Source organism: Rhipicephalus sanguineus, chromosome 4 (assembly GCF_013339695.2).
Source record: "Rhipicephalus sanguineus isolate Rsan-2018 chromosome 4, BIME_Rsan_1.4, whole genome shotgun sequence".
NCBI classification, from domain to species: Eukaryota; Metazoa; Arthropoda; class Arachnida; order Ixodida; family Ixodidae; genus Rhipicephalus; species Rhipicephalus sanguineus.
In genome coordinates, this window is record NC_051179.1 from 109114543 (window position 1) to 109125667 (window position 11125).

General features: G+C 46.4%; 1 protein-coding gene across 1 annotated transcript; it reads left to right on the top strand.

Annotated features, from left to right (window-relative positions):
- Window positions 1–4436: 4436 nt before the first annotated feature.
- On the top strand, window positions 4437–9908 carry LOC119390542 (TATA box-binding protein-associated factor RNA polymerase I subunit B-like). Its single transcript, XM_037658150.2, has one exon. It carries the CDS (start codon window positions 4579–4581, stop codon window positions 6511–6513), a length of 1935 nt encoding a protein of 644 aa, XP_037514078.1. The 5' UTR covers window positions 4437–4578; the 3' UTR covers window positions 6514–9908.
- Window positions 9909–11125: the final 1217 nt, after the last annotated feature.

An 11125-nucleotide genomic window follows, 5' to 3' on the forward strand; every position in this document is an offset into this window, starting at 1 on the left:
CTTTCGCGTTCGACCACGCGGTTCAACTTAGCAAAGAACTGTTCACAGTTTAATCACAATGCTAAAACCTTTCAGTAAAAACGACGAAAGGTCAGGTGCACTTACCGAAAAAAGCACTCTATCCGAACGTGCACACGTTCTTAGCTGTTTGTCTGGCTGCAACGAAGGTGGTGAGCAGAACAATCGCTTCTTGAAACGAACGTACCGACGAACGTACCGTCGCAAAAAGCACAGTAAAGCTTGTTTCACCAAACACTGATGGAAAATATGCGACAGACAGTATGATCACCGTTACCTGATGCCAAACAGCCCGTAATCCGTTCATCCGTTCACAAACAAAAGCTGACAACGCTACACAAAACGCAAATCACCGCCGGCCATCGCCTAGCTCGGCTGCCGATCGAGCCGCACTGGCGGCTGGCGCGAACTAGTGGAGGAAGAGGGGAAAGGGGGAGAAAGGAACAAGTATTCTGAAACAAGCCTCACCCGCCTCACCCACCTCACCCTTCACTTGACCGAGCTGAGCACAGCGTCACCATTCAACAGAAAAGACAACGTTTCTCACAAAATAATCCCGCCTATTGCTCAATATTTAGTGAACATTCCTGCCAATATGTGTATCTGCCATCGACATTGAGTCAAGGTGGAGCGCCGAGTGAAAAGATGTTCTTGAATGCAGGGGTAAACATGCGCGCTTCGACAACACCCGCTTCGAGCCTCCGACTGCGTAGCATCAGTAGCATGCTTGCCTGGCTTGCCTGCGTTTGCTTCTGTTGTCGTTCGCTGTTGCGCGAGCGTTGCGCGGCCTTAGCCGCCTTGGCTTGAAAAGAATATACTTACCAAACTACTGATAGAAACGCGCCTTGCGGAGCGAAACCAATTATTATAACAGATTTGTTTTCGCTTTGTTTTCTGCGTCTCTTCTTTCACTAAAGCGACAGTCACCGCTCTTCAGACATGCCGTTTTGGCGTCTTTGCGCTCGTGGACAAAACATTTGAAGAATCATTTATATAGTCGTTGCGCGCGCACTTTCCCCCAGAATGTCTAAAAATGTCTCAAAGTAGACGTTGTGGACTTCTTTGGCAGAATACGCTCTGGCTATGTCGTAGCTGTTGAAAACGGTAATAAACAGCACGCAGGCACATTTGAGAGGCAAGTGCTTTATTTTGCAAAAATGTCTATTCTTGATCTTCTCGTAAACCAAGACGTCTATAGCCGTCCGTAGCCGTTTCGAGACGTCTTTTAGAGGTTTTGTGTTACATGGGTAGCGTGCGTGCGTGGAGCCACGAGCTGTAACGCGCAAAACATAATTACTCAAAATAGGGCGAGTCAGTCTGGCTTACGATTCGCACCGGCGCGTATACTATAGTTTCGCGTTCGACCACGCGGTTCAACCTAGCAAAGAACTGTTCACATTTTAATCACAATTCTAAAACCTTTCAGTAAAAACGACGAAAAGTCAGGTGCACTTACCGGAAAAAAGCACTCTATCCGAACGTGTACACGTTCTTAGCTGTTCGTCTGGCTGCAACGAAGGTGGTGAGCAGAACAATCGCTTCTTGAAACGAACGTACCGACGAAGGTACCGTCGCTTGTTTCACCGAACGTACAGTAAAGCTTGTTTCACCAAACACTGATGGAAAATATGCGACACACAGTATGATCACCGTTACTTGATGCCAAACAGTCCGTAATCCGTTCATCCGTTCACAAACAAAAGCTGACAACGCTACACAAAACGCAAATGACCGCCGGCCGTCGCCTAGCTTTGCTGCCGATAGAGCCGCTGCGAACTGGCGCCTGGCGGCCTGGCGGCTGGCGCGAACTAGTGGACGAAGAGGGGAAAGGGGGAGGAAGGAACAAGTATTCTGAAACAAACCTCACCCTTCACTTGACCGAGCTGAGCACAGCGTCACCATTCAACAGAAAAGACACAACGGTTTTCACAAAGTGATCCCGCCTATTGCAACGTTTATTGGCCTATTGCTCAATATTTAGTGAACATTCCTGCCAATAGGTGTATCTGTCATCGACATTGAGTCAAGGTGGAGCGCCGAGTGAAAAGATGTTCTCGAATGCAGGGGTAAACCACTAATCTCTACTAGGAGCATGCACTGGTTTGCGCGCCATGCGCGCTTCGACAACACCCGCTTCGAGCCTCCGACTGCGTAGCATCAGTAGCATGCTTGCCTGCGTTTGCTTCTGTTGTCGTTCGCTGTTGCGCGAGCGTTGCGCGGCCTTAGCCGCCTTGGCTTGAAAAGAATATACTTACCAAACTGCTGATAGAAACCCGCGTTGGGGAGCGAAACCAATTATTTTGAGGGCTTTGTTTTCTGCGTCTCTTTTTTCACTAAAGCGACAGTCACCGCTCTTTAGACATGCCGTTTTGGCGTCTTTGCGCTCGTGGGCAAAACATTTGAAGAATCATTTAAATAGTCGTTGCGCGCGCACTTTCCCCCACAATGTCTAAAAAAATGTCTCAAAGTAGACGTTGTGGACTTCTTTGGCAGAATACACTCTGGCTATGTCGTAGCTGTTGAAAACGGTAATAAACTGTACGCAGGCATATTTGAGAGGCGAGTGCTTTATTTTGCAAAAATGTCTATTCTTGATCTTCTCGTATACCAAGACGTCTATAGCCGTCCGTAGCCGTTTCGAGACGTCTTTTAGAGGTTTTGTGTTACATGGGCGGTTGCATGAGCACGCTGAAAACTTGCTCATGATGCGCTGACGAGCATGGGATCATTACGTCACGCGAAGGCAGCGCCACTTTAATGCATACTACTAACGCAGGCCTGTATGTACATTATTATGGACTAATACCTTTTAATATAAAGAAACGAACAATATTTCAATACTAACAAAAAAATCGTCGACCGCGTATAGCAATCAACGGTCACGTGGCCGTCTTCATCGGATCATTCATGTTCTTACCGCCAGAGGCGCCACAGGTCATTTTTCGCGACTTTCAATAAAAAAATAAAAATATAAATCCATCTCTCACGAAAAAAACAGGGTTGGTTTGAGTCAGTGCAACGGACAACTTTTACATCAGTGGAGTCAACTCATTTCATTACTCTGGGCAGTTGTTATATTTTTTCTTCACTGTCCCTGTGGCCCAATGGTTTGAAAAATTCGATCCCATTGCCTTGGACTGTAGGGTGACGCCCTTTATAGAAAAGTATCAGGTGTTTAGCAATTTCCTGCTCCTCCTCTGTGCTCTAACGTGAGTGCCGACGTTGCGTCAGACCATAAAGTGACCTTTAAACGCCAGCGTATTCGACGTACGTGCCTGTAAGCCCACGATGTACCCACGCGTCTACTCCATTATTTACAAACACACGTCTATGTACCTCGTAACGCTTGTCTCAAAGCGAAAAAAAAAGCAGTATAGACAGTTACTTGCCGAATTTTTTTCAAACCTTCTTGTACCTCTGATCTCTTGCACAAGAACGCATTGCCGAACGTTAGAGGAACTATCATCTCTTTCCAAATCCCTCTCACCACCTCGTACCTATTTTAATGCCACAGTGGCCATTTCTTATTACAGCTACATTCCTGTTACCTTTAATCGCCACGTCTCTATCGTGTTTCCTTAGGTGCCGATCGAGCCCCGTTGTTTATGCACACGCCAGGGCATTCGTATTAATCCACTAGCTCCAGGGTGACCTCCTGTATCCTGTGCTCACCGTCTTTATTGTGATTAATCATTATTATGAACAATTTTTTGTTGTCGGCCATTATTACTTTATCATCCGCGTGCATCAATGCTGGTAATGACTGTTTTGCTTAACAAAAGAAAGGTTGACGCCAAGTCAACTCCTCTAATTTGGCTTCTAATACTTGTAGGTACAGCATAAATAGCAAAGGTACCTGTTTCCCCGTTTTATAACTAGCTATTAATTGTTACTTTTATAGATATCTTTTAAACGATTTGTTACTCCATCTTCTACAAATTCCTCCTGTAGCACACTGTCAGGCTCCCTTGATATTTTGAAATGGCAGCCATAGGGGCCTGTGTTCCTCTTCTGCTATTTCAATGCACTGCCACGGCCGCTACATAAAAGCGGCCGTGGCACTGCTCATTTTGTCTTTTGTTTACGGAACCCATTTTGTGGTTCCCTGTCGTATCGTTACCGACACCAGCGCCCGCCCTATTGAAGCGGGTCATGGAAGCGAGTTCATAAATACAGCATTGATAAAACAACATAGTGACGAAGTTTGCAAGAGCTGAGCCAATCCAATCCCATCCATAGCCTGTAGCACATGGCACATGTGCATTGTTTACACGTGCGTTGCAGCTGCAAGTAGGTGCTCTCTGCTGTAAGTTCAAAGGTTTCCGACTTGTTGGTTGGCGCATTTACATGATGATTAAAAGCGTAGTCAGTGCGCAGTGTTATAGACAGTTGCGCTGTAAACAAAACGAAGCGCTCGACGTGTCTGTGATGTGATGTCGCATTTGTGCATCGTCGCGGGACATCGTTATGCCACCATAACATCGTGCCCGTTTGCTGAATCAGCTTTCGTGAAGCTAGCCCAATGTCATCGCAACTAACTGCCCGTCAGTAACCCTTACGATGGTTGTATGCGCGTCCTGTGGAGGCGAGGACTTCGACGAAGTTTCGGGCCTCTACTACTGTTCGGAGTGCAACACCCAGAGCCAAGATGTGCGCGTGGAACAAGTGGACGACGAAGGTGCCGCACCACCTCCGCACGTCGGCCGGGCCTCTCCGCGGCGGTCGCGCAAGGAGATGGGCGACGCGCCTCAGGAAATAAAGCGACCCTACCCGACCAACGAACTGTTTAACGCGATCCTCGTGCGCCAAGTCGACGCGCTCATATCGCTCGGCGCTTCTCCCGAGCTGCGCGGCGTCGTGTGTCGACTGTGGATGGACTACCTCGTCAGGCTTGAAGCCGTAAGTCGCGTCGAGGACGATGAGCGAACGCCCCGCATCGGCGCCGCTAACCGCTGGAGTGACTTGCGAACCGTCGAAGAGCTGCTCGGGGCGTCCGAATCGAGCGAACGCAAGCGAAAGAAACTGCAGAAGGCGCTGTTCGGGTCGGGCGTGAGGACGCGACTCACGCCGCGGTCGTCTCGCCGTCGCAAGCGGCTCAAGAACCGATGCGATGTCGCTAGAGCGCCCAATCTCGACTCGGACTGCGAGTTCGAAAGTGAGCTCCCCGCCACAGCTTCGGAAGGGGAACAGGCTTCCGACGACGACATGGAGGACTTCAGGTCGACTGCTGCTAAAGAGTATCTCGAGCGCGTGGTGAGCCGCGGAGTCGACTTGCACGACAAAAAAATCGGCCGGGAAAACGAAGTCACCGTGGTGACGCTCCAACGGCTGTTGTGCGTCCTCTACTTGGGCGTCTTGATCACGGGAGATCCTATCTTACTGACCGATATACTGAGGTGGGCTCGAGACGGCCACCTGCCCTACCTGCACGTCTTGAAGATCCTTCCAGAGGACGCCAAGCTGTGGGGCCAACAGTGGCGGACCTTCGTGCGACTCTCAGTGCCCACGATTGACGATCTCGCAGCGCAGGCGGCCCACTTGGCTCACTTCCTCGACGTGCGGAGTGAACTGAGGCAGCCGCCGCTCCTGCCCATCGTCATGCGTCTGGTGGCGGACCTCAACCTCCCTCTGGAGTTTGTGAACGTCTGCGAGCAAGTTCTCCTCACGCATCCCAACATGGTGCCTAGCTGGGACGCACCCCCCAAGAGAGCGGCACGCTCCGTGCCCCTTTTCTCACCGGTGTGTGAAGTCAGAGCCGCGGCTGTCCTGTTGCTGGCGCTGAAGCTCACCTTTGGGCTGAACGGCAGCAGAGAGGTAAAGTTGTCCCGAGCCGTCGAAGAACTGGCTAGCCGTCATCCCGAAGCGAATGTGTTTGTGTGGTCCCGCTGGGAGAGAAATCTGCGGTCCAGGCTTCTTTTGCTGCGTTCTAGCTGCTACACCTTTGAGCCCGAGGATCTCGATGACGTAAGAGATGTGGGTGTCCTGTTTCGGCATCCCGACAGTGCTCCAGCTGACCGCTGCATGGTGACAAAGGCGCTCAGGGAGGGAATGCAAAGGTCGTTTCGAGAGATGCATGGGAGGGAACTTGTCTTTCAACGAGTGCCAGCGACCAGCTTTGCTGTCACGCCAGCCATACGTTTCTTCTGCGAAAGGACTGCGGTTTCGTCAGGCTTGAGGGCAGTGCTGGAAGAATCGTTTCTTCACCAGGACGTGACGTATCTCACGCGTGCCACTGACGGTGTCACATCTGTTGGAGGGTGGGCCGAGTTGTGTCAAAGAGAGCCCGAGTTCGTAGCCGTTCTCGGGGACGGCTGTGACCAGTACTGGACGGTCGCTTTGAAGAGAGTGTACGACTTGAAGTATTCTAATGTCGTGCAGCACTCACTTCCTAAAACTTTCCTATTTCTGTTGGAGTTTATGGCAGCCATTACACATTGCCCACCGAAAGAACTGTACAGGGACCTATTGCGCATTGAAGCGCTGTTTCTCAGGTAGCTTTATATGCAGTGTGCTTCATGTTCTCATTTCGAAACCTGTGGTCTTTGGACACTGTCGTTATGCTTTGCAAGGTCTACTTATATTGTTGCAGAATTATGGGTGTTAAGGCTAGCACATGATACAAATGTTTCATCACTGGTTATTGTTTTGTTTTTGTATGAGGCTGCATCGCAGTGAAATGTCTAAGTACTTTCAAAGAAAAATATTGCACTACAAACTGCACAATGTTTTGCCTAGCAACTTTCGTCGCGGAAGCTGTAAAACAGCAAATCATCACATTAGTACAACGATGTCACTTGATGTAAAATGGCATATCTGTGCTGAGAATAGGATTATGCCTGATCTGTCGTCTGCATACCCGGTGATAGAAGTGCTGCGCCACAGCATTAATTTTGATTTAAGTCACTAAATTTGCCATGATGTGTGCTTTAAATGGAAGCCACAAAGGTATGGCTGTGCTGTCTAGCATTCATCCCTGTTATCTGAACCTGCATTGAATGTATCATGCAATACAAAGCGTTCTTGGTTTGTGACTTTCTCGTGATGTATTGTATGTAGCTAGGTTGCAAAGACATGACGTATGATATTTGTGATCACGGGCTTGATCTTGGCCACATTTCAATGGGAGCAATATGCTAAAAATGTTCTTGTGCCTCACTAAGTGGACGTGAAATGAACCCAGGTAATCAGAATTAGTCGGGACTTTCCCACTGTGGCAGGCCTCAGTGCCAGGTCGTAGTTTTGGCTGGTGAAATGCTGGAATTTCATTTTTAATTTAACAAATTTTTCTGTGTTGCGTATGATACAAGCAAACTAAAGATGAGTTGGAGTGGCAGTCTTTTAGTGGCACAGTTAGGAACAAGTGCCGCAGCAACAAATGACCTGTCTCCTTTAGTGATGCTTCTCAACCAGAAATCTCTAGTGCTAATTCTAATCCTCACTCACGTGTGGATACCTGCACCACATTCTGTGTCTGCTCAACCATGTAATGAGACTTTTTCCGCCCTATATAAAGCTTTGGTTTTGTGAAGCCGTGGCGGTCAAATGTTGAGCTAAATACGACGGCACAAATGTGACAAATTGGCTTCGCAACGGCAATTTTCGCAACCTAACTTGTGCTCCAGAACAGCCTTGACCACCTCCATCACTGATGCTTCGGAAAGGCCTTATCTATTGCCCTCTTGCACATTGTCTTCAAGACGTTTTCTGGGTACGGTACTCGTGGATTGAAACATGGCACTTGAGGGCTAAGTAATGCACATACTTTCGTTTCCACGTCGCATCGCTGCAATTTGGACTCGAACACTTCAATCAAAGCTTTAGCATCCCAATACATACCGGCATGAAGCGGTTATCTTGAGCAACTGTGCGTAGTAGCCATTATACTGAAAGTCTTGATGTCATGTTGCAATCCATGAACTCTTTACACCTTGACTTGCAGTGCAGTTACTGCTTTTGTTCGGTCAGGTTAGGTTAAAATCGATACAAAATAAAATATGTCTTCTCAAATAGATAACTAACACTGACATTCTCAAGGATGCCATCTTTTAGCTCTAGCACAGTGAAAATCTGCAGCTTATACTAGTCTTCTAACTTGTAGCTCATCTTGGGAAGGTGTAATGAGACTTCATCATGGTACCTTGGACATTACATGCAGAACACAATCAAAGGGTCCTGTCACACTTTTGAACCTCACACGGAGCGCACATTCTTTCTGCAATGCTGTTGGACTTTCATATGTTCTGTCACCACTTGCCACTGAGCTGAAGAAAACAGCCCTTGGCTGCGAGCAACGCTTTAAATTCGTGACTAATTCATTGCGAGCCATATGTTCTGACTGCATAGCTGCTAATCTGGTAAATCTAAGAATGTCATGTAATGGGTAAGAGTTTCATTGAAAATACTGGAATATAAAAGCACATTACTCAGTTCAGCATTACTTTCATGTTCCTTGACTGCACCTTTGATGAGAACAGCGATGTCACAAGCTGTGGCGAAATTCACGTCCTTTTCACGAAAGGGCCGTTGCTGGAGCTGTTCATTTCAGAGCCCAGGTTCATAGGAATACCTTCGGTGGCAGCAGTGCACTGTTCATTACTTGGAACTGTGTCTGTTGGAAATAGCAGCAGTGCTAGGTTCTGCCTAAGGCTTGCTATTTAGCAGGAAAAATGGTAAAGTTGTAGCTATAATGGCACTTCGTCAAGAGTGGCTGCATAGCCACTCTTAGCCACCTGAAACTTTGAAAACATGCAATGATGGAAATGCAATACCAAGATGATAGTGCTGCTGAATAGAGTGAAAAGTGACTTTGTCAAGCTTTTGTGCCACAACTGCACTGATGCTTCCCATGAGTGGCTTGGTCAACTTAAAACTTTAAGTCTTGCCCTAGCAGCCAAGCCAATTTAAAAGCCTTTGAGAGGTGCGCTCGCAAGTGTGCTATGCTGCACAGAGGTGCTGTCATGCTCAGTTTCATGGGGGTCGATTCGAAGTGTTTGAGTTGTCAAGGGCACAGTAGCACAAAAGTTCATTCATTTGTGTGGGCTCCTGCACACCTGGCCTTCAATCGCAGCGGCTTTTTCAAAGCTTAAAGGCAAGTTCTCATATGTGTTGTATTACGAGCACCCATAATTCTTGTTTATGCTGACGTCGATATAAATTTCTGGAATTACTTTCTTGCTTTGATGACACTTGCATGCTGAACCGTCTCGGGTAATGCACCATTTCATGGTGTACTGTTTTTGCCACTGACAGCGTTGGTTTTTGATGTCACATCACCTCACACCAGTAGCTTCTGCAAGCAAATACTTAATGTTTTGCGCCACCATGTTTATAATCAGAAATCAATTTCTTTTTTTCTAAGCATTATTTCACTGATGCATCATTGCAAGAACATAGATGGATAATAAATGCTTCTCCTTGGTTTGTGACCTGTAGCACTTTCCACACAGCGCAAGGGGTTTATGCGGAGTTATGCTGTGCCATCGGCATTATTATATATATGTCCACAAAAACCTAGTGTCCATGTCATTTAATTTTTTTCATTTCTCACTCAGTCTTGGTAACGGAGTCATGCAAACTCATCTACCACCTTGCCAAGCTCGAGGGTTATGTAGAAATTTGTAATTGTTTGATCGATTGTTGCACGTTCATTCAACTAATTTTAGTTTCACTGTACATCTCAAGAAGTAATCAAAGTTGTTTTTCATGTTAATGTCGTTTGTCTCATTTTTACATAATCGTGTGATATCTTACTGTGATATTGTCCTACTTCACCGTGTTTGTGTGATGTGAAAAAAGTACGGCATTATGAAAATCCTGAGTGACTGTCTCTAAATGCACTCTTTGATAGAATTAGTCAGTGCATCATGCAGTGAACAATAAAAACACGTATTTTTAAACATCTAGTTTTACGTTTGCACTCTTTAATTGCGTGCACGTTTTGCTGCCTTGCATTAGGCAGGGAGTGTTCGCTCCAATGCCTGGTTTTGTTGCTTGAAATGGAAACCTTTTTTTTTCCCCACAATCGTAAATTTATGCTTCAGACTGCTATATGTATATATATTTTTTTTTTGCTCCAGAAGCAGCTCTAAAACACTAGAAGCCATTTGCGTCTCAGAGAATGGCAGCGGATTGCACCACTTTGGACAGCCGTTCAAGTGTGCCCGTAGCGTAGCTGTAACTTCGTCCAGCGAGTCCATTCTGCAACTCAATCTAACTTCATTCTGCTAAGCGCATAAATCTCTACTGCAAAACTTACACTGCTAGAATGCTTGACATCCCATGCTGTCTGTTTCTATGTGACAACCAGGCTCTTCATTTGTCAAGATCCTAAACAAGGCCTCTTGACGGCGTTTTCAAGACGTGTCGAGCATCATCATGTCGCATCATGCAGTGGATGAGTATAAACTCTCCACTCCATGACACAATACATCTTGATATGTCTTTAAAAAGCTGCAAATAGAGGCTTGTGCTATAGAGGCCCACGTGCTTCAATTAAGTGCATGTTAAAGAACCCCATGTGGTCGTATATAATTTCCGGAGGCCTCCACTACAGTGTCTCTCATAATCATGTTGTCGTTTTGGGATGCAAACCCCAGACAATTATTATTATTTACCACTTCCACTGCTCTGCATGTCCTTCACTGCCGCAACAATATTACATTATAAAGGTTCAAGTGGGCTTTTCTTTTTTATGTGGCGGCGCTAAACTGTATTCAGCGCATGAACTGAATATTTGCAGGGCAGGCGGCATACGCTGGCTGCTCTGATCACAAAATTGACAAGGAGAACACGAAAACTAAACCTTGTCCCTGTTTTGCAACATGCATAAAATACAGCAGAGTTGCTGATAACTAGTCCTATAGAAGATTGCGCATTGTAAGGTCACTTTCCAAAAACAAAGAACTGATGAGATTCAGCTTGCAGAACTTAGATCTTGTTTTTTTTTTTTTTTTTGAACACCTAAATATTGGTAATTTCATCTTCATGAGCACAAGCTGTTTCATACACTAACGACGGGTTGTACAAAAAAAAAAAAAAAGCTTGTAGTAGTCGAATGTGAAAATGTGCGCCCAAATAAAACTGCAAATAAGAATGGCTATATTTGGCT